Source organism: Malaclemys terrapin, chromosome 7 (genome assembly GCF_027887155.1).
Source record: "Malaclemys terrapin pileata isolate rMalTer1 chromosome 7, rMalTer1.hap1, whole genome shotgun sequence".
Taxonomy (NCBI): Eukaryota; Metazoa; Chordata; order Testudines; family Emydidae; genus Malaclemys; species Malaclemys terrapin.
The window spans coordinates 98745356-98769699 of NC_071511.1; the positions used below are offsets into that span (position 1 = coordinate 98745356).

The 24344-nt window shown below is 40.9% G+C and overlaps 1 protein-coding gene across 1 annotated transcript in view; it reads right to left on the reverse strand.

Moving 5' to 3' along the window:
• Positions 1-11355: 11355 nt before the first annotated feature.
• ADGRA1 (adhesion G protein-coupled receptor A1) overlaps positions 11356-24344 on the reverse strand; it is a 466316-nt gene continuing 453327 nt past the window's right edge. Inside the window, exons 18-19 of the mRNA XM_054036172.1 lie at positions 17951-18046; positions 11356-14561 (exon numbers count right to left, since the gene is read on the reverse strand). Coding sequence (XP_053892147.1) covers positions 13340-14561; positions 17951-18046 — 1318 coding nt within the window. The 3' untranslated portion in view covers positions 11356-13339. The remainder of the gene's footprint in view (positions 14562-17950; positions 18047-24344) is intronic.

A 24344-nucleotide genomic window follows, 5' to 3' on the forward strand; every position in this document is an offset into this window, starting at 1 on the left:
CCAGGGCTCGCGGGGCATTTTGGCGCCGGGGGTCCCTTCAGTCACTCTGCATCTTCGGCAGCACTGAAGGGCCCCCTGCCACCAAAGACCTGGATCGCCGCCGGGGTCAGGGCTCATGGGGCCCCTGTGGGGCCCGGGGCAAATTGCCCCACTTGCCCCCTCTCCCCCGGGCGGCCCTGGATATTCGAGGCAGGCGGTGATGCTGTCATTGTGAAAGGTGTTCGTATACAAGGAAGTGACACCCATAATGGCAACATCTCTCACAATGATGGCATTGCTGCCTGCCTCAAATATCTACAAGAAAATGGATAACACTCAGCCATCCACCCCAAACACATCTCCAAACTCATCCATTTCATCCTCACCCATAACAATTTAACTAACATTCCACAACAAACGTTTTGTTCAAACCATAGCAACAGCTGTGGGAATTAGTATAGCCAATGTCTTCATAAGCCACCATGAGGAAGAATGTCTGGATAAATGCATCATGCAATCAATGATATAGCAGAGATACATTGATGATATTTTCATCATGTGGACAGATGCCCTTGTCAAGCAAACTCACCACCTATCCATTAAACTCTCTCTAGAACACTCTCACACTAGGATCAATTTCTGGGACACAGTGATCAGCTTCAGTAATGGAATCCTACAGACAACTACATACAAGAAACTGCCTCGATCACCACCCCTCCACTACCACTGCCTCCCCGTTTCTCCCCCAGCTACACCTATGTAGGTGAAATGAGACAATTGCTAATTTCTCAAATTAACGCACACAAAAAATGATAAGACAAAACACTATATCACCACCAGTAGGTGAACACGTTTCACAAAACGATCACTCTATTTCTGACCTGTCAGTCCTCATCCTCAAAGGAAACCTGCACAACATCTTCAAAAGATGAGTCTAGGAGCTTAAATTCATAACTTTGCTAGACACTAAAATTGTGACATCATGAATTGCATAAAGATGAAGCATAACTTTGCTAGACACTAAAATTGTGACATATGAATTGCATCATAAAAGACATCATGAATTGCATAAAGACAACTGGTTTATGGCTTATTACACCAATCTTCACCCACTAACCATCCCCCCACTCCCGCTTTTCTCCCTTTTCCACCACTGCAATTGGAGAGGTGTTAACTGGCCACTTCATCTTGAATGGTCCCCTGTGTTAATTACTTATACTAAAAAATCTGTTCCACCTTGTGTTTAGCTGTGACACAGAGTACATTTCCCAGACCAGAAGAAGAGTGCTGTATAAGCTCGAAAGCTGGTCTCTCTCACCAACAGAAGTTGGTCCAATAAAAGATATTACCTCACCTACCTTTCTCTCTAATATCCTAGGACCAACAAAGCCACCACAACCCTGCATACAAAAAAACCCACCCACCCCAAAAGATAAATTACTTTAGACCAATTTATTTTTTGCATCTGAAGGGGACTCTCAAAACCACACTGAAGTTTGCAGCTTCAGTTCTTCATTTTGGGGCTGAAAGCTATAGTTATTTCAAAAAGGCAGGATGGCTTTTCATGGGAGACATGCCTATTGAATGCAGTACAGACAACAAATGTGTTAAATCAACTATTCTCAGAAATGGACTAGTTTTAGAACAGGTAGACTACTTTGCAGATACCATCCGTCTATCTTCAGAAAAGTGTTTTATGGTGAAACAAACTCAGATATTAAAATAATGGGGTCAAATTCTGCCCACAGGCAACACCTGTGCAATCCTACTCTCCCACTGACATAATTAATCCATTACAATGAGTGGCGGTAACTATGTTGGCGGGAGAAGATCTTCCGCTGACATAGCGCTGTCCACACTGGTGCTTATGTCAGTGTAACTTATGTCACTTAGTGGGGTGGTTTATTCACACCCCTGAGCAATATAAGTTATGCCAACATAAATGGTAGTATAGACATAGCCTCATGAACCTTCCCTGACCAGCCAACACTGATTTGGTGAAGCATCCCTGGTGATCCACCAAGACTTGCATAACCATATTAAAGTAATCCTTTCTATTGATATTCTCTGGAGCAAGATGGGCTGGTGCCAAAACAGAGATATCTATCAGTGCCATCTATCGCTCCACTGCACTTTGGGAACCCCATTGGTGCCAATCCAGTCAATGCTCATTTCTTGGGCCCAGAAGAGGTGCTCCGCCATCTGCAACTGCTCCATAAACACTACCAACAACCCTGAATTGATTTTTCACCTTGTCCCACACCAATCTGTCCTCCATGATGATGTGGTTCTTTTTGCAGCTCTGCAAAAACTGGAGAAACTGTGCTTGCAACGCCTATTACAACAATGCAGAGCTGTGCAGGTTCCACACTTCTGTCAGAGATGGTGGACAGTGAGGAGGGCTGTGTGATTTTATGGGATTTTTTAAAAAGGTGCTAAAATTATGGGATATGGTGGTATTAGGGGATGGAGAAAGTTGCAGGCTGGAATTTGATCCCTTGCTCCCAGTCACTCCTGTGTGACTTGTTTCTGCCCAACTATGCATTACCAACTCCACTCCTCCCCCAAAAAGACAGTGTGCTGGGCAGTGGAGAGTTGCACACTGGGATGCCTGCCCATGGTGCACTACACTGTACATCGACCCAAGCACTTTTGATTAGTACATGCAGCACTGATGCAAGGAGCCAAGTATTCATAGTGATATATTAACTGCAGCAGCTTTATGCCAATGTAACTTGTGGCAGCCAAAATTTGTAATGTAGATATGGCCCGAGTGGGGAAAAGATATGAAAAGTAGATTTACTAGCAGAATCCAGGAGGCAGCAAGTTCATTTACATGATATTTTATCCCTCCAGGCAACTCCATAATCTACTGCTGCAGAGCTGGGGGTTTTGTGTTTTGCCATCTGCAGAAAGGCATCTTTTCTGCTGACTAGGCAGGATCGTCTAGCTTCCCTGGTCTATGCATCTCAGAAGACTCTGGATGGTTTTTGGCTCGAATGGGCCCTGCAAGACTAGAAAAACTGCTTCCATAGTAAAGAAAAAAACTGATCAGATCTAATCTTGGCTCCACAGTGCTCTCTACCTCCATCTAAAACCACCTCAGACATTTCACCTTCAACAAAATGTGTATCTCAAAGAGCTGCTTTGCAGAGGGTTTTTTTTCTCTTTCTACTCAAAAGAAATGAAGTGCACTGAAATAACGTCTCTACTTTACATAGTTATTAGGGCTGATTTTCTGCTCAAGGATAAAGTGTTCTGGGGAGATTTCATGGGAGTGACCTAAGGAAGGGAGGGGAGAACTAAAGGGAGATAAAATGCATGCAAAATACTTGGGACTAAAACCCAAAGTTCGTTTTTTTATCTCTCTGCCGGTTGAGCAAAAAGGTATGAGCCACATCACCCTGACACATTGAGGTCCCTTCAGAAGAGCTACAGGGGACCAGGAATATTTGTGAGACTGAATTTGACAAGTTCAAAGGGGAAAAACTAGGCGTCTCCTACCTACAGCATAGGTAAAGGTTGCAGTCTCAGGATACTGCAAATATCCTAAGATTCATGAGGAAGGGAAATCCATCTACAGGAGCCAGGCTACCATCGCCAGAAACCTCACCCCGTGCCTAGGCTTCCATGGCTTTGTCTGCTCTTGCAGCCATGAAGCTTACCGAGCAGGAAAGAATTCTGCCTTACATCCCGCTCTGATTTCCAGATGGAAAACCTAAGGTGAACGAGATATGAAGCAGTGGAGAATGGCTGGACTACCAGCTCCACCCCAAGCCTAATCCCTAACTAAACAAAGGCAACCCCAGATTCTCAAGTTATACAGGGATGTTAGAGCCACACAAGTTTTCAAGGAAACTTTTTGAGCTAAACTTCTTTAAAAATGGGGTCTTTAACACTGCCCTTCTTAGCAAGGAAGCTGTGCCCCAAGAGAAGAGACACATCTTTTGGGCCCCTGTGGTTCCATGACAGAATCCTGTACTGTTGACTCCCTCAGCAGCAGAAAGGAAGGGAAGGGGGACAGGACTCCTCCTCCCCCACCCCCACAAGTCACCCTGGCAACTCTCCTCCCTCACCCAATGGGCAGAAGACAGTTGGGCAGCCTGCAAGCAGCCTCTGGAAAGGAGCAGTGAGGCTATGAATAGCCCTGCTTTCCTCCACATGACAGATACCAGTCAGGGAGTGGAGGAGAAAGAAGGTTTCCCTACAGCCGGCCAACATAGCACTTCCAGGCCCAGCAACTGGCCTGTCAGGAGGGAACAAACCACTACTTCTGCCCCTAGCCTGCCAGCAACAGAAGGAGACAGACCATCTCTCCTGCATGCCTTGGAGCCAGTCTACACCGGATCTGGGATTTTGGTTCCAGAGACCCAACCTGCTTACAAATAAATCTGCGGTTCCAAGCATTAAAGACTTAGCACTGTTCCAGGTGGGATTGGATGGTTAGTCCCTCTCCAGTGATCCCCATGGAGGACCTGCATGCTTGCACCAATCTCCTGACTGCTCAGCAAGGAAAGGAACCTGAGTGAGAACCCTGTATTACAGTTAGATTGGTAGTTAGGGTTTAATTTTGAACCATTAAGGCACATTGCATCTGCAAAAGGGCTTTCATCTACCTACACTGCCAATTCCCAGTATAATAAAATGTGTTTCTAACAGCATCTCCTTTCAGGCCTGTAACATGTCTCCACATGTACCACCTGGGTACCCGAGATGTGGGTGACAGACAGAATTGAAGGGGCAGACATTTTTATTTAGAAACATTGGGGAGTGTGGGTCATGTGACCTAATGTGCTTGCCAGCATAGCTATTAGTAATGAAAAAGCATTATTGATATCTATTGTCATTTTAATCCTCTAATGTTTTTACTGATTGTATATTCCTCTTTAATCAAATCCTTACATACAGTTCCTAATTATTGTTTTTAATTTGTTTGCTTGTGTGAGTTTGAATTATTTGCAAGCTCAAGTGTGGTAGCTGCTGCCTGAGTGTGGTAAACTCCTAGCTCACTGGGGACACTGCCAAGTAGCTTTATACTTTAGCACACTAGAAGGAGGAGTCAGGCACCGTGAGCAGCACCATGAAACGATCCCAGGTGACAGAAACTTTGGGAGACTATAAGATACTCCTCTCTTGCACATCATACAGGTACTCATCCAGTGCTGAAAGAGGAGTTACATGCCTTTGTCACACTTTTCTTTGCCATGAATGAACTTAATAAGAAAATTACATAGATTTAAAACTTTAAATCTTCTGCACAGGAAATGAGGTTATATTTAAGATAAATTATTCATGACTGATGTATCTGATTGTTATGATTATAAACTACAGACAGGTTCAGGTAACTCCAAAGTGATGTCATTATGACATCAGAGCTAACTCAAGTAATCAGCAGCCTTCGTCTATAGATACTTTGCTTGTAACAATTCTATTGGTTGTAATGCTGCTGCTATGAGGGAGACTGGTCAGATGTTTCAAGAGTGCTCATTGGTAGATTGGTTGGCTCAGTTGTCATTATTCTTTAAAGTTTACAAGACTACATGCTGGCTTGGGTATCACTATTTGAAAAGTGACCATGGCACCACAGCTCCTTAAACCAATAAGGTAATTGCAAATTAAGTACCAGATTCACCAGTACACTTCAGCTGCTTTCTGCTACTCTAACAATGCAAATCAGCCATAAACCCCAATTAACTGGCCAGGGTGCTCTGGCGGCTTTGCGCTGCTCTGGTTTACTGGTTAATTTGCTCTTGCAAATTAAAAAATATGAAAACAATTTAAAGTTGATGTTACATATCTGCAGAGCATTACAAATATTGCATGGGAGCATTCCCATTGGGTTTCTTGTTTACTGTTTATGTAGGATATTTTTTTAAAAACTAAGGAAATTCACAGACAAACTATGTGAAAAGGAAGTTAAGGTTGGAAGCATGTATCAGTACTTTAAAACAATAATACGTCTGATTTTGTCAAACTTAACACAAAATGTTAGATTTCAATATCAACATTAAAAGCCGTATTCTTCCTTCACACACATTTTTACACTAATGCACTCTCATATATTTCCAGAGCGTTAGGTTTTAAACCAGTGTAAATGCCAGGCTGTGTCTAAGCTATGAGCTAGGTGTGTGCTTCCCCTGCTCGTGTACACATACTTGCAGTAGCTCAATGAGAGCTAGAACAGTGGGTGCAGTTTAAAACATCAAACTTTTGTTAGCAGTAAGATGTTACCATGGCTACCACTCTGAAACCCGTTACCAGTACTAGTGGTATTCCTGTTCCAAGTAAAGGGAATATCTGCTCAAACTAGACAGGAAAGGGTTATTCTGTTACACACTGTTGCCTAAATATCTTAGCTCTGCACTGTGATGTAATCCTATCAGTACAAAGGCCAGCACTGTTAAGTCAGTGCTGAAGTCAGCACTGTGCCTGAGTGGGTGATGAAGCCTAGGTTCTTTCCTAAATGGATTTTTTAGTGTCTACATCAGGAACAAAGAAGGTGGGTGCAGTCTCCTAGCCAGAGCAGCATATGGGGGAACACGAGAGAGAGAAAACAGAAATAAATAGAAAGGTACAAAATCCCAGTCTCCACTCCTCAGGCTTCATATCCCTGTCTCCTTGCCTAGCCAGTCTTAGTCTCCCCCTCCAGCTCACTGTTAAAGTCCCACTTTTCCCCCTTCCAGTCTTTGACCCTCCCCAGATGCACTCCCAGGTCAGTCCTTGCCCAGCCAGTCCTAGGTCCCCACTCCCAGCTTCACATCACATCTCTCTTTCCCCTCCCTGACCACTGGATCCCAGTTCTAGTATCCTCCCAGAGTTCATTATCCAATCTCAGACTCCCTCCAATGCTGGCTCTTTGTTCCACTCTCCTTTCTTCCTGTTTCCTTGTACCAGGCTCTTTGGCCAGATAGTGCTAGTTCTCTTTCAGCACTCCAGCTCCTTGTCAGAGTTGTTGTTCTCTCCCCACAGTCCCTAGACTACTTCCTAGCCCCAATCTCCTTTTCTAGTCAGTTCCAGACTCTCCCCTTTCCCCAGTCCCTCAGCCAATCTCAGTGTTCCCCACCTCAGCTAACTCACTCCCAATCTTCACACCATTTCCCTCACCAACTCCCAGTCCCCCTGCCCAACCAATCCCAGCCTCCCCTCACCATGTTGGCCTCTATTGCCAGTATCCTTGCCCATTGAAGCCAGCCTCCACACCACCAACCACCAACTTCCATTCCCTGCTTCTACTCCTTCCCAGTCTGAGTCTCCTTTCCTAGCCAGTGACAGTCACAGTTTCTCCCCCTCCAGTCCTAGTCTCACTCTACTCCTTTCCCTCCCTCTAGTTCAGCCTTTATCCACTCTGCATTTGAATAGGACAGCTTCCTCTTCCATGCTGCATGGGCGCTAGCAAGGGGCACAAAAAAGACAGGCTCCCTGCTCTCAGTTCTAGTGCCTGACCCCATCCCAGGCCAGAACAACTGGAGGAGCCATTACATGGAAAGTGCTCCTGAGCACCCATAGCCCTGGGCTGGAGCATGCTCAGTCACTCTGTGGGGATGATACATATGCAGTGATAGAAGCTGTGAGAGGCTGTAGTATGCTCAGCAAGAATGGAATCGTTGGAGAATTTAGTTGCTAAAATTGAAGGTGTTGAAAATGTGTGACCTGCTATTTTTCAAAGACTTGGCCAAATTTGGGCAGATTCATGGGGATGGTAATTGGTAAAAGGCATTTCCTTGACACAAAGGCCATCTTCCTGCCAAATTTCAACTCTTTGCTCCAAAGCATGGGTGAAGAAGAGCTGTTCAATGAAAAGATCACCAGCATTGTTTACCATGGGCAAAAAATAATATGTTTTTCCCTAGCCTTATTTGTGGTAATGGCTGAGTGGTTTTTGGATGAAATTTTCCAAATAAATTCAGGCTGAGGCAGATTATGGAAAACTTCAGCCACAATGGTTAACGTGTGGCAAAGTTACAAGCAACTGAAAACAGGGTCTTATAACAGGAAGTATAAGGCAACCTTAATAAATAGTGCTACCAGCTCCACCTATAATAGGATAAAAGATGGGTAATGAATGAGTGTATTCTGCTAGGAATGAGTACAATTCACAAACCTGAGATTACCATCTTCTCTTTTCTCCTAAAGTAGCCTCCAAAGGTTAGTTCTTCCCTTTTCCAGCTGCATCCTTCAGGTATTGCTTGGTCTCAGGGGGTAAGTGGATGGAGCCACAGATATGCTGAGCCAGATGACTTGTCCTCTACCTAGCAGACAGCTAGACAATGTACTGCAGGAGTGGAGGAGTAGCTACGACAGTTATAACGACCAGTCAATGAAAGAAGTTGGTTGTCTGCCTCCCCAGAGCCAGGGCCACCCAGAGGATACAAGGAGCCTGGGGGCAAAGCGGGGGAGCTGCGGCGCTTGTACTCACCCGGCGGCGGTCTGGGTCTTCAGAGGCATTTCGGTGGCAGGGGGCCCTTCCGTGCTGCCGAAGACACAGAGCGACTGAAGGGTCCCCCGCCGTCGAAATGCCGCCAAAGACCCGGACTGCCGCTGGGCCAGGGCTCGCGTGGCATTTAGGCGGCGGTGGGGGTGGGGAGGGAAGAGGGAAGATTCAGTCGCTCCGCGTCTTCGGCAGCACTGAAGGCCCCCCCCCCCCGCCGCCGAAAAGCCACTGAAGACCCCACCGGGCAAAGGCTCACGGGGCCCCTGCAGGGCCCAGGGCCTGGGGCAAATTGCCGCACTTGCCCCCCCTCTGGGCGGCCCTGCCCAGAGCCCAAGAGTCTTAAGTGATAGATATCACAGTGATAGGTACCTTTAGAAATACATCAAAACAACCCCCCCAAAGCAGATAGTAGCTGGAAGAGTAGCCGCTACTCCTTGAGAGGGGGCATGCATTTAAAACAAACCTCTCTCTCTGACTTGGCATGCTGCATAGTCTTAAGGCATGAAATTTATCAGGGAGGGTGGACAGCTCTAGAAACTACAGAAGCTTGAAGGCCAAATCCTGACCTTTCCCATTAGACAGCAGTAAAAGCTACTTTAGCACCTCAATTTCATTTATGCTGTCTGCTTGGACCAGACCAGTCCTGAGATCATTCAGGTTGTGTGGGAAGGTGGAGGTGAATTTACTCACTTTCACCTGGAGCTGCAGTAATTTCTGCAGAGAAGATATAGAGCAGGGAGAGAAGAGGGGACCAAAATATATGTCTATATTTTACACACACATGCACACAGATTTATACCTTGATAAGAGTGCAGCTGGCTTTGAAGAATCATAGGGGATTATGCCCTTCTATATCTTCCAATCTCCAAGGTGAGGTGATTCTTCTCTATAATGCACACCAAAATGCTCCTGGTGACATCTCATTCTGGAACTTTTGAGTGGGTCAGGCCTTTTCTGTCAAAAACCCCATTCTGTTTTCAAAATCTGCTTAGACTTATCCAGACTCCCCCACTGATTCTCTGAAGGAAGGAACATGCTTCACCATAGAAACAAAGAAGCACTGAGCACTAACAGGACCTCCACAACAACATCCTCAAGTGCTCAGGGAGTACAGCATTATGGACTCCATCCCAGGACGTGGATCAAAGGGTGCCAACCATTGAGCAGCTTTGTGGCTGAACCTCAGGGAGTGTTTCCCTCATGATATACTTATACTTCTCTGACCACATAGCTCTACTAGATTGTTTAGCTCCATCTGGGCTCTGGATACTCCTGGACCAGGATTTGTTCCTGAGTCTCGAAGTGAGAATGACTGTGTGAACACCCGAGAACAGTACACATGCCCCAGGCATAATTTTCAAACATTCATAATTTATTTCCATATTGAATTTCTTTACATGAGGTTAAGCAGGAATTCCTCATGCAAAACTGCATGTTTGCCATGATCTACGTCTTAAAAGAAAGCCACTTTGGGGTGCCGCAAACTGAACTAATTAAAACTGAAAGCTGTGTACATACACAGAGTTAAGAATATATCCATCATAAGAAACTGGAGTAATAAATTTGATCACTGTTAATTACCTTTATTTAGAGCTCAGTATGAATGTGAATTACCAACCCTCAAGTGATCTGTCAGGCAGAGAATTTTTTAACAGTTTATGCTTTCTTGGATTATAATCATCATGGGAATTACATCGGAAACCGTAATTGCCACACTGGATTTGACCGATGGTCCATCTAATCCAGTATTCTATCTCCAACAGTTAAGAGTAAGACAGAACTTTAATTTTAACCCCCCTATTGTCAATTGCTTGTATCATTCTCAGAAAATTACCTTTGGGGCTGAAATTTCTCATACTTTGTCTCAGGCCAGGAAGTAATCTATAAAAATCTGTTCTGCCACTTTTGTTATATTCATGCACAACTAAAACTAATGTTAGTATTCAGGTGGGTTACCTGTGCATGTCCAGGAGGGAATTTGTTAGTACAATATATCTGCTATACTATACGTATTTCACTGACATTATTTTTATGTCATAAGAAATCAGGTAAAGTCAATGATTCACTGACTGTAAATGACAAAAAAACCAACAACAACAATGAAATTATCCCATTTATCTTGGAAAAAAAGTCAAAAGCACAGAAAGAATTTTGGTCAAATCTGATGTTATAAAACATTTTTTAATTTATTTAATATCATGTTCTCCTACTCTGTAGTTATATATTTCTGAAAAAATAATATGCAAACAGATTATTGCATAACACATCTTTTCCAAATTAGCCCCAAAATATTTACTAAATTAATAGTTTCACACAATAAGAAAGGTGTTTTCATATTTAACGTTAATTTTCCAGAGAGTTTTATCACATAAGATATTCTGTGGAAAGCAGCACCTATTTTACTTCTTTGTAAGCCATTATGAAGATCATACACAAGCCTCTCAGACAAAACAACACAGGTGACAGAAACACAAGCTGAATAAAGAACCTCACTGAGTGTGTTCTAGCAAAGTGAATATTTCACCTGGCCATGTATGTGGGATATTTTGCATAATGGTCTATAGACCTTCTAGGATTCATCTATTACAGAATGAATATATAGTGCTGAGATACAGAGAAGTGGTATTTAGCATTATGTCTATGCTTGCTTAGGGCTCACTGTCTACGTGAAATGAGACTAAAATAATATTAAAATGAAAATAATTATTAAACAGAAAATATTGCATTATGCAAACAATGAAAATACTGTATTTTAGTTTTGAGACAGTTCAAGCACATACAGCATATACATAATAAAGCATAGGTTTTTTTTAATTCCCCCCATCATTTAAAGAAGCAGTCATGAAAAGGTTGTATACTGGTTTAAAACTCAACAACCAACTAGTGCATTCTTCCTGCTCACCTTTTAAAGACACACATAATACGAAATGGATACATTACACTGCTGTAGTTTACAATATATATTTCAAATTTACAAAAATACAGAAAAACAAGATTTCTTGCACTCAGATACTGAGCATTAACCCTTTGAGTACTAATTCCCACCTGCAACACTGCAGAACACATTCATTTGACTTATGCACTTTTATAACATTGCAACAATTATAACTGTCATCTATATGTACACTGTTAGGAAATGTATTCCTACATAATTTAAAAAAAAGAGTAGGGACTAATAAATTGCAGCTAAAAGACAAATGACGGGTTGAAGCATATAAGTATTTCTGCAAAATATACATTGTAAATTGATGCTCCATCAAGGGGCTTTTATTATTTGTTCTGTTCTCTATAGCAATGTATCAGCTATCCAAGCCTATGTTAGAATATGACAGACTTGTTCACATGGCCATACAACATTGTGCTTTGTCTTTTTATTTATGGAACCACTTCTCTCCTTTCATTGCAGACATTTTTCTTCCAGCTATATGTTTCTATTCACATTATATAACTCATTCTTACTTTGCAGCTTCTTACTTTAAAAAGCAGTTTCATTTCACATAAGGATAATTATAAATCAGATCTGTCCTGTGAGTTGATGCTTTGTGTACAGACGTTCATGGACAAAGAATTTCTTGCCAAAAGCCTTGTTAACAGAGAATGTTACTGACCCTAAAATGCCCTATGGTTGAGTGGAATTAATGAACACAAGTAACTGCTTTTGAAGGTCAAATTTGCATTAAAGGAAACCGACAATCTGAAATTTGCTGGGAGGGAAAGTGGCTTTCACATAAGATGTGAAATTAATAAATTAGTATCTGGAAAGTTATGTTTCTGGAAAACGATTAAAGGTTCACTTTCCTGACAACTCTGGACTACACTGTTCATATGATTAAATAGACAATATAGTATATACAGTCTCTCTGAACTAGATTAAGCTATTTTTAAGAAAATGACAGTAGTCCTCAAAGAGTTAATGATAAAACTGCTCTACCTAAACAGATTTTGAAAGGTTATTGTGAAACAGCTTACAGATTTGTTCAAAAGGCATACTTTACAAAGAAGTGTAAAACTTGTTGAGACAATTGCTATTACACTGCACAGTGTCACATACAATGAGTAGTGCATGCTCTGTAAAGACATTAGAGTGGACCCTTATCAAAGCTATCATATAACCTTATACAAAGGATTGTGCCACTTAAACTAGTGCAGTAGTGATTTTTTGTAGATTCATAATGCTCTAGATTAATACCAACAGGGTTTCCACAGCCTTTTACAATACTTGTTTTTACACATGTAACACTAGAACACAGAAAATGGTATATCCTGACATATGTCATGCAAAATACAATCAATACAGCACCATAGATGTAACAGACATTACCTAGTACTTCTCTCCAACAAGAAAAGAGATAACGGAGACTGTACATTACATGATTTTACAGGCCATATGCTACAGAAGATTGTTAGAGGCAGTATCACTTTGTAGGGCTAAAAAGCTGTATCAATAATTTTATAAAATCCAGCTCCTCATTTCTATTATTGTAACTTCTGATTAAAATCCATGGCACAGTAATAATATTTTGCTACAAAAATAAATAAGTAAAAGATGCGGATATGTATATAAAAGAGTCTGAAGTTACCATAGAGTTAAAAAAACCCAACCAAAATCATGAATTAAAAGTGATGTATTTCTAAAGAAATACAGTTCTTTGTAACAAAAGGATATTGCCTCTTATATTCAGTACTCTAAACTTCAGTTTCAAATTCTCTCCCAAAACAATTTTCTAACATTCTTTTAAAAATAACTTCACTTTTAAAACACTGCCGCTACTTCTCTCTTTTAGTTGCTCATTCAGAAAACAGAAATAAAGGTGGAAAACCTGTACAATTTGCTGATGTGCTACACAAACATGTAATCTTATTCAGTTTAGAATAAAAACAAAACTGAAGATGATCTGAGTTGAAAAAGACAATATAGTGGCCCATGAACTACACAGTAGTTTCATTCTTCCAAGGACCAGTTTTGATATTTCCTGTACTATCTGAACTGTATATCATGGCTTCATGCACATTTCCCTTGAGAATTCCATTGTGATTAGTTGTATTAAATGGCAATGATTGTGTTCGTGGATGCATCTCAAAATGAGCTGTATGGTGCACAGTGTCACTTTCTGGGATTTTAGCACAACTGTATATTACAGTACTTGCATCACTACTTTCAGGCTGGTTGATAGTAGGATATGCATCACTTTTCGCACAGCAAGCCCGTCTGTGCCCCGACTGACTATCATGCGTACTGTGTGGACTGTCTGTATGTGAACTGTGGATGCTGCCATCAATGCTCGAAGGAATGTGATAGGCATATTCTCTTTCTCCTGCAGATCTATGTCGACTGAAGTAACGTGGTTTAGTTCTGCTTTTCAGACATCTGTGAATGTGCATGTTGGGCCTGAAAGTTCCCTCATTATGCACGTGTATATGAGCTTCATCATCCAAAAGTTGATCACAGTGCATTTTTGCACAACATGGTGTAACTGGTGAAAGGCAGTTAACATGGTTTTGAACAGCTTGTAGATTAGTAAGCTTGCAGTGATTAGCAGATGGATGATTAAAAACAGCTGATTTGTTAGGACATGGTGACTCTTGAAGACAAGGTGCATGAACCTGCGTGTCCCCATTGACATTAACCTTTGGGCGGACATTAACTTGTACAGAGTATGTGCTTCTTCTAGATGGGCAACAGGACCACCAGCAATGCCATACATCATCTCGCTTTGCACAGTGATGGATGAGGATGAAAAGCCCCAAGGTCACACAAAATGCTCCATAGAGGCAACTAAATATCATATCCAAGAAATGTCCTTGAGATACAGCAAGTGCTCCAAAGGTCCAAGTGGCAGTAAACAAGAACAAAGTGAACGCTGCAGCTCGAAGCTGAGCCTTAAACGAGTGCTCGTTTTCCAACAAAGAAGAAGAAATCATGGAGCATGTTGTCTGGGAAACTGACCCAGAGTCTGTAATATGACTATGGCCCACTTCAGTATTTGCCAACCTCTGCTGATCTTCTGTCCTTTCTTTTAATTCATACTTGCGTTCTGGATGACGCTTCAATTGCACGTATGTGCAGAGAAAGTAAACGCAGGTGACTAGCACAATGAATGCTACTGGCCCATAAAATGCACCGAGGCTAGGTTCCCAAGCCATCCAACAACTGCAAACAAACGAACAAAAAAGTGAAAGTCAAATTAATTTTTAAACCCAAATTTGACATAATGGACAATAATGTCTCATATGTACAATACATTGATTTTGCCTTAAAAGCATGATATCCCCTTGATGTGTATGGAGAGCTCCCATTAATGTCAAGGAAACTATTAAATGTTAGCAATGGGAAGGACAGAATATGATAATTAAGGTTCATTATTCTGAGTTATCACCCTCAATCCCATTAAACACATATTTAGATTGAGATACTTTGGACTCTGGATTTACTGACTTTTTTTTTTTAAAAGGAACTAATACATTGTAATGTAGTATATTAAGGCTGGAGTTTTCTAAGGAGGTTAAGTGAGTTAGGCACCCAAATCCAATTGAAATTTAAGGACAATTAGCCACCAGATGCCTGCAGGCTCTTTTAAAAATCCGAGCCTAAATAAATATCTTAAAGATCCAATGAAGATATTAGGTCTTCATTGTAGGTACTGCATAAGAAACACAAATGAATAGATTCAGAGGGTTTGGTCATGTAAAGCACAGTCCTGACAGCTATATGGGTAAGAGAGTCCAGCAGATCAAAATTGAAGAAAAAGCCAGAGAGGCTGACCCAAGAAAAAAGTGGTGGGATGTTATAACAGAAGACATCATCATGTGGTGTGATAGAGGATATGGCATTAAACAGAGCATTTTGGAGTGAGAGGATACAGAATAGACCCAGTTTGATGCAAGGAAGACGAACAAGAAGGACCCACTCTCCTGCTGGGAGGTAGACGAGGTTCTACCTTCCCAGAGTCATTCTTCAGAGTTCACTATCTACATATGGCATTCAAAGTGAGAGGTAACTCGGACTATTTGACGTGGGCTCCATAATGCAAAAAAACTTATGCATGTTAACAATGGGCCCTTAGGGAAAGGAAAGTGGCATGGAAGAGGCATGATACTTTATTTACAATACTTATTTACAGTCCACTAATAAAAAATAGGATTAGTCATTTACAGCCAGAGGTGTGCATGATGCTTTACAGGAGAACAGAAGTCCCCAATGCTGGATGTGGTCCATCTAATACAATGGTTCTGAAACTTTTCCATGCCAGGACTCCCTCTCACCACACTCTCATGTAGCCAGAATCCCCTCGACCATTTAGTAATATGAGTGGTCATACTCTCTGGGTTCGAACCCCCCCTCTAACAAAATTCAGCCGTGGTGTGTTTTGGTCAACTTGATTATTATATTTACATTTTTGATTCTGGACTCTGATCTTTAACAGATGCACACAATTTATTATTTATTTCCTAAGCACCTCAGGGATTAAGTATTCTGCCCTTCTGACAAAAGACCAAGGTGATTTTACTCCCAGGTTCATAGGAAAACAGGTTAACACCTACTTTTCATTTGATAAGGGTAAAGCACCAATATATGTGCATACATTAAATAAGTTCCAGTGTTGCACATTTGATGCAAAGTGAAAACCGGAACATTCCCCAGTAGAACATTGTCTCAGGATGTTGTTGTTTCATGCGGAATCTCATCATGGATCACTTCAAAAATCAGTTCCTCAGTTTCATAAAAAACATGCTGAAGTTACTGCATCTATATATTTATGTATTAACATTATTAAAAATGAATCAGGCACATAACCCACTGTGCTGCTGCTCAATTTGTATCTTTCCTAGACAATTTTATAACCATCCCTCACCTGCTTTCCGTTTTCTGTACAGATTTTGATATCTGGTATTGATTGTCTGTGATTAAAGTGATTAAAGAAGTGCAACACTGTAATTGTGCCAAAATAAAAAATGTCTCACAGATTTATGAACATAAATAATCAAATCTTTAATATATTGTTGATTACAAGTGATTGTTTAATTGTAAATGTTTGAACAAATATGTTTTGAATCTATGACAGGGATGGTCTGAGTAGGTACCAGCTAAACAGATAAAGTTGTCTAGGGTCTGTACTAATTTAGTCAGGTTTTACAATGTAATTCTCTCTGAAAATGATTTTGAAAGGTCAAATATTTAATTATTATACCTTTCACTTTGTTTCCAGACAACTCTATTTTTACTCATTTCCATGGCTGCTTTGAGATGTATCAAGATGCATTTTCAAAGCACCATAGCATTAATTGAAAGTGAAGCCCTTCCAAGAATCAGTAACCCTGTATTGACACAATGGACTGAAAGTTCCATTAGAGCACTGATCACTGACATGATGAATCATCTCCATGCAACCAGTGTCAATTGCTATTCTAAACCACTTCCTGTTCAGCTCTTCTGGAAAAAGCGTAGTGGGGGCCTCCTTTGACACTCCCCACCCCTAGGCAACAAGAGCAAATAATGTAGCTAAGCTGCCTGAAGCACCAACACGTGACAGCTGTGCAGCCACCTTGGTCAGACTGGGTACTAAATGGTTGGGTCATAACTGCAAGACAATATTGCTGGGATGTTTCTGGGTTGCTGAAAACCCAAAAATGTTTTTTTTAAGGGAAAAAATATAGACAGGTTTTTTTATATATATAATTTTGTTGAAATTACATGAACGATTTCTTCATTTACAAAGAATAGTCTTTATTTCCTTTTAAAGTTGGGGGCTAAAAGTGTCGATAGCGGCCCTTAAAAAAATGCTACGCATTAGGTATTTTGTAGCAGTCATAATGATACTAAGCAAAATGTGGAGGGACAACATCTGAGCACCCGATAGGTGCATGCAAGTGGGGGTTTCTGGTCAGCTCAGTGAAGTGTGGTACTTATTCCTCTTATACTAGCTGGTGTACATGGGGGTGTCCTTTCATCATTGCCCCCTTTAGGGTTTCTCCGATGAGAGTCAGATAGTGAGCATTGTGAGTGTCCCTTGCACAAGTGTGCAAGAAGTAGGGAAGGTCATGTTGAGCTGTCACTCCCCACCCAGCACAAACCCAAGCAGAGCCAGTTATAGTCTGGTTGCACTGGTTTGAATAGGAGAATACATGGTAAATCAGACAGTAGTTAGAGATGTAATCAAGATTTTGTTGTTTCTGATTGACTAGTGTAGTCCTTTTTATACAATACATACAACAATACATGATTACAGTGAATGTAGAAACAACAGGTCTGATTCTCTTCTCATTTACACTGGTGTAAATCAAATGTAACTCCACTGATATCAGTGGAGTCAAGCTGGTATAAAACTGATGGTAAGTGAGCAAAGCAGCAGACCCCCAAAGTGAGACAATGATCTTTCACAGCCATTATTCCATGCAAGCAAATATGAAATTTTATCTTAAACTTTTATGTTTCCATGCCTTATGAAGACAGAAACATTTATCAGCATCTGACAGAGACATATTACTTATTTCTGTATTTTATTTATTGTATAGTATTTTATTATAATGCTATATACTTACTATGGGGCATTGCCTTCAATTCCATAATTATTGATGTTGGTCGCTGCTGTAATCCCACATATAATAAAAGGAACACCTCCACTAATTAGATAAAATCTGTCAAGAGATAACAATTGATATTTTAATTTTCTTGGTTTGCAATTGCTAGAATTGTTTTTAAACAGTTTTTCTTTCTTGATGTTTTGTAAAAAGATAACAATGCACAATATAGCCTGAAACATTAAATATCAGAAACATAAGATCAGAAAATCAAGAACATAAATCAAGCCCTATATGAAGCAATAGCAGAGGGCTAATGTTTGCATCAATCCATTTCAGAATTTCCTCACAGTCTCTTGATTTGTAATTTCAATATGTATAATTACACTAAAAAAACAACCTCAGTAATGAGAAAGTTATTACAACATCTCAAACAATAAGCTATTCCTCCTACTTAAATGTTTTTGCTATATATATATATATATGCACTATAAATTCAGAAAGTACAGCCAAGTCAGCTGTTTATGATCTATAACCAACTTAAATTTTCTCAGCAGCTTCTGTCCTACGGAGGTTCTGTCCTACCAAAAACGGTTTCCTAGCTGACAACTCTGAAATGGAGGAGAAAAGAGGCGGTCCATTGGGCAAAGCTTGCTCTCCACACAGGGACACCCTGATAACTGTGATGAGGGCCCTTCCCGCTAAGGTATGGCAATCAGGATGATAAAACCTCCCTCTACCTACTGCTCCTCACCAGTGAAGGGTGGTGGGACAGCACTCTCACTAACAATTTAATGCCCTCATCCTGCATCTGCATCCAGGGGCAGCTCCAGGCACCAGCGCAGCAAGTGCGTGCCTGGGGCGACAAGCCACGGGGGGCAGCCTGCCAGTCGCTGTGAGGGCGGCAGTCAGGTGGCCTTCGGCGGCGTGCCTGCGGGAGGTTCGCCATTCCCGCAGTTTTGGCAGCAATTTGGCGGCGGGTACGCCGAAGCTGCGGGAGCGGCAGATCACCCGCGGATGTGCTGCCTAAGGCCACCTGACTGCCGTGCTTGGGGCAGCAAAAAACAGAGCCGCCCCTGTCTGCATCCATGTGAGTAAACCTTTGAACCCCTGACAAAGGCCTCACAAAAATCTAGCAAAATATACATTTAAATATCTTTGGTAACTGGTATGAAAAAATTGGAACACAATTTCACACCCATTTAACTGGTTAAACACCACTTTACTTGGAACCAAATTAATTCCAATAAGGGGAATTAATACTAATACTGTCCCAGTTAAGCAGCAATCATTACCATTCACTATCATTAGGCTAAATCAGATTCCTAGGAGATGTCCCTTTGAAGCAGCCATCCTGTTTTATTATGTTCAAATTCAGCAGACTGTACTGTAATAGTATTTTACATTTGCATAGCACCTTCCCTTCCAAAGCAAACAGCAAATTATGCATATAATGCAGCACTGAACTGCTGTGACCTCTGAGATAGAGAGCAGCAGCCAACTGGTGCACAGGAGACTGCAGAATAGTTATGGTGGAAAGGAATTTTGTTCAGTGGCCCAAGGAGAAAACTCAATTTTTACAGACAGTGTTAGGCTCTTTAATATCCACACAGAAAACTTTAGTTTGTAGAGTGTTGTCTGAAAAATCCATGCAGTAAGCATTGGTGAACTCACTTTATCTACCCTTAGGATGAAGGGCTGAGATAACCCTGCTTAGCTTTGAACCTGTGGCTGCAAGGACCTACTCATTTCAAACCAGAGAACCAAGCCCCTCCTGCAGGCTCCGTTGTTGCTCTCTGTGTGCATCCTCCCTCATCTCTTATTTAAACCAGCTTTTCTCTCTGCAGAAACAATTTCTCTCTCTTCTATCACCTCTCAAATGTGGAAGGCAGTAGAGTTAAATTATAGGAACGGATATTTTTTCTTCCCCACCCAGTACTTTCTGTTCCTCCAAATAAAATGGGAACCTCTTACTTATACAACACATTATTGTGTGAGGTTCTGATCTGAGATCAGAATCTGGTTCCTATATTTTCCAAAGCCCTGTTCAAACATTAAATAATCTCATAGTCGTTGTAAAATAGTGCTTGGGCAGATCGGTGAAACAGAGGTACAGTGAGTGGAACTGACTGCCTCAAGATCACTCAGCAGGCTAATCAGAATCAGGGTTTTAATCCAGATTCTTTTGGTTCCCAGGCCCAAAGTTGGAGTCACTTTGTAAACAGAAAGATTGCACAGCAAAGCTTATAGCACACTTTGCCCTAGGGTTCCAAGCTGTAAAAAAAAGCAAAGAAATTTACCAGAAAATCACCCTCATACGTCTGAAAAATCTTTCAGCTTTTATACCTTAAGCACAATTCCCTCAAACTTGGCGTAACTAGATCTCAATGAGTGCTACAGAATAAGCTAAGTCCAGACAAAATCCATTCAGCCATTGCTACTTTATGATTATGTACTGTAATCATTTTGTGATCTCGGCAGATAGGACAAATGTAATGTAATTAATGTATCTTTTTTACACACACAATTCAAAACCGGATGAATGAAATGTTTTAAAAAATGACTTTGGGTAGAGACAAAGCATGAAAAATTTCAGACCAATTTGTCTGAGAAAATTATAAGAAACACAAAAATAGGAATATACAGATCTGTATAGGAAATCACATTTCAACCTTAAGTATAGTAGTCACAAAAATTTCACTGTATTACTTTCTATAATCTCTCTTTCTATCTAGACACATATTTCTTCTACATTGAATATACACTCACACACATTGTATAACCTTAAACCCTATAAACACTTCTATTGTATATCTTTGAACACTATAAAATATTAATCTATTTTAGGTTTTCAAAAGAAATATATCATGTCAATATCACACAGGATACTGTGCTGTGCTGTATGCTGGTAATTCTCAGATGCCCTGGAAGCAGTTACCTACACAATGCTCCAGAAATGTGGCAATATCCAGCCAAATGTCTGTCCTGTCTCATTACTAAAAGTAGGAAAATACATTCTAGAAGTGACATAAGGTGAAGTCAAATGCTTTCAATGCACCCGAGGTGCACTGTACTGATATTGATCACAGCACAGTGCCTGCCCTGTCTTAATGCTATTAAAAAAAAAAAAATCACAGGCTAGAAATGATACTATGTACAATTGATTCCTCAGCTATGGTATCAGGCCTCCTCAGGAATAGGAAATAACTCCCCAGAAAATATGTGGCTGAGAAATGAAACTGGGTGTCAGATGAATGGCACAAAGCAAAATGAAGACAAAATATGGAGAAATGGGAGTTAAAGAATAAGAGCTAGGTTATATGCACTTTGGGGCAGGAACCGTGTATTCTTGTTTATCTGTATAGATACTAGAACACTATGAGTGCTGTAAATATTATATTAATGAACGAACAATAAGTATCTGAAGATTGAACAACGAGGAAGAGGCATTGTTCAGGATGGTCCAGAGCAATATAACTAGTAGTTTAGGAAATTTAGATCATTTTTAATGTAGTCTATGAAATATTAGAAGAGTCTGCCAAGAGAAGAAGTGGATAAAGGCTCATTATTTGAGTCATTTAAAATGTCTGGACAAAGGACTGGAGGAAATACTGCTGAGGACAATTTGTTAGGAGACTGGACTATGTGACATAATAGGTTTTTTTTTTTCAATCATTAGCGGTTATGCAATATTTTATTATTAAAAGGAGAAAATTTATCAATGCAAATAATTTCTAAGAAGCAGCCAAGAACAGAATTCACCATGCAGAGGAAAGAAAAACCACAATAATGAATAAAAAAGTGAGGAAATGATTGATAACAATTAGTAACACTTAGTACTTATAGAGCACCTTTCATCTGAGGGAATTAAGGTGCTTTATAACATTAATTGATTTAACCTTACAAACCCCCTGTGTGGTCAATAAGCATTATTAACCTTGTCATACTGATGAGAGAGATAATTTGGTTTGTCCAAGGTCACACAGAAAGTCTCTCTCAGAACCAGACCTCTTGATTCCCAGTCCTGTGCTTTAAACACAAGACGATCTTTCCACCCTGTTAGAGTAAAATGAAGGGAATGGGTCACAACATGCCATCCAGGAAACAGTTTCCACATCAAGGAGCTTACAAGAAATGGGCTTTGCCTCCCCTTGGAGGGAACAAGGGCATCTCCCTTCATTAAACTCAGACATCTCCTGGATCTTAGACGCAGGACTGAGGATTCACAAGGAGGGCTGGGCAGCTCTGTGCTACTCCTGGGGCTTGTTGATGCCCAGATGTCCCTGCTTATATCTGGCCATTACTCCCTGAAAGGGTTTGAAAGCATGTAGATAGAACCTGTGCGAGTTAAGCCTGACCGTGTTAATACTAGCTTCCACTTGTATTTTCTTCTTGGATTGCCAGGGAATGTCACAAGCAGCAGCGTTTCCCCACTCAAATCAATGGAGCTCAAACATACAGAATTGTTTCGGGGGTAGAGGGTGTTCCTCTGAGATCAGAGCAAGGAGAGTACTGATCAGGTTCAGCTCCTCTCCCTGCAGCATATTTTCTGCTATTTCAATAGATTTTCAATTACTTTAATCTATACAGCAGAAAAATCAGGGGGAATATTCTTGCCCAGTGACACACATACACAATCCAGTACAGTAACCAATTTTGTGGTGTGAAGTGCAACTTTTCCCTATAAACAAACACACGGTTCTCCATCACATTCTCGTCCCATGTTTACTTTCTTATTTTTTTTATACCATCAATCTTTTTTCATTTGCTTCTTCACAGTTTCCCTTAGCATTTATATACTCCCCTAAACTTACCTTATCTCCCTCTAAGTACATCTGGGTTTCAGAGCTTGGCTCTGTGCCCTTTGGCTTTTCACTTTCTAATGACCTTCTCCACCTTTGCATACAAGCCACTCAATTTTTTACAATCCAGTTCTATTTGTGCTTCACTCTCTTCAACCTGGCCTTAGCCAGTTTGCATAAAAGGTTTACAGCCAAACCAGTGCCTCCACTTTGAATTTTTATTTCTACTTTGTTTTACTAGCTCTACTTTTTATTTACTATGTGCACACTGACTCATCACCAGGTTTAGTTAAAGTGTCTGATCAATGGAATAGATGATGCCATAACATCTTAGCATTATTGAAAAATGGGCAGAGATATGGGCTAACTGTTAAGAGATGGATACATGACATTGGCTTGCCTAAACGTCAAACAACAGGTGAAGGTGCTTGCTGTTCAGATTGTGACCTTGTTGGATGCATACAAACTCAGCAGTTGTATCAGCTGAAGGAATGCAGATTGCTAGCATAGAAATAAGGCTTCCCATGATCGGGCACTCATTTGACAACTGCATATATTTATTTACTTGAATCATACACTCCTTCCATTTGAAGGAGCACCTATCCTTTGCTCCAGGACACACACACACACACACACACACACACACAAAATTTATAAAAATAGACAAATCTTCTAACACCTTGTCATAACTAGAAAGGGAAGGGTAACAACTCTCCTGAGTACAATATTATAAAATCCCTCCTGGCCAGAGGCACCAAAATCCTTTTACCTATAAAGGGTTAAGAAGCTCAGGTAACCTGGCTGACACCTGACCCAAAGGACCAATAAGGGGACAAGATACTTTCAAATCTGGGGGCGGGGGAGGGGGGAAGGAAGGTTTTTGTTTGTGTGCTCTTTGTTTTTGGGTGTGTTTGCTCTTGGGACTAAGAGGGACCAGACATCAATCCATGTTCTCCAAATCTTTCTGCACAAGTCTCTCATAGTTCAAACTTGTAAGTAACATCCAGGCAAGGCGTGTTAGTTTTATCTTTGTTTTCTCAACTTGTAAATGTTCCCTTTGCTAGAGGGTTTACCTCTGTTTGCTGTAACTTTGAACCTAAGGGTAGAGGGGGTTCCTCTGGGCTCTTTGAATCTGATTACCCTGTAAAGTTATTTTCCATCCTGATTTTACAGAGATAAATTTTACCTTTTCTTTTAATAAAATTCTTCTAAGAACCTGATCGATTTTTCAATGTTTTAAGATGTTTTCTTGTTAAAGCACTTGGTGGTGGCAGCATATTTTTAACCTAAGCTGGTAAAAATAAGCTTGGGGGGGTCTTTCATGCGGGTCCCCACATCTGTACCCTAAAGTTCAGAGTGGGGAGGGAACCTTGACACACCTTCTGTCCAATAATGCACATATATAAAAACCCAAACATATTTAAGGTCTTTTCAATCTCCCATCAGTCTTCCCAGTCCTTTGCAGACAGGGAAAATCAATGGCCCTTGCAATGTATCCTGCAGTTTGATAAAGACCAATTTCAGAACCATAGGAACCCATGAGAGTCCTGGTTCCATATCTGTGGCTTGGTGAAGATGGAGTTGTGCAGCTCATTAGGAGTTATTTTTCTTAT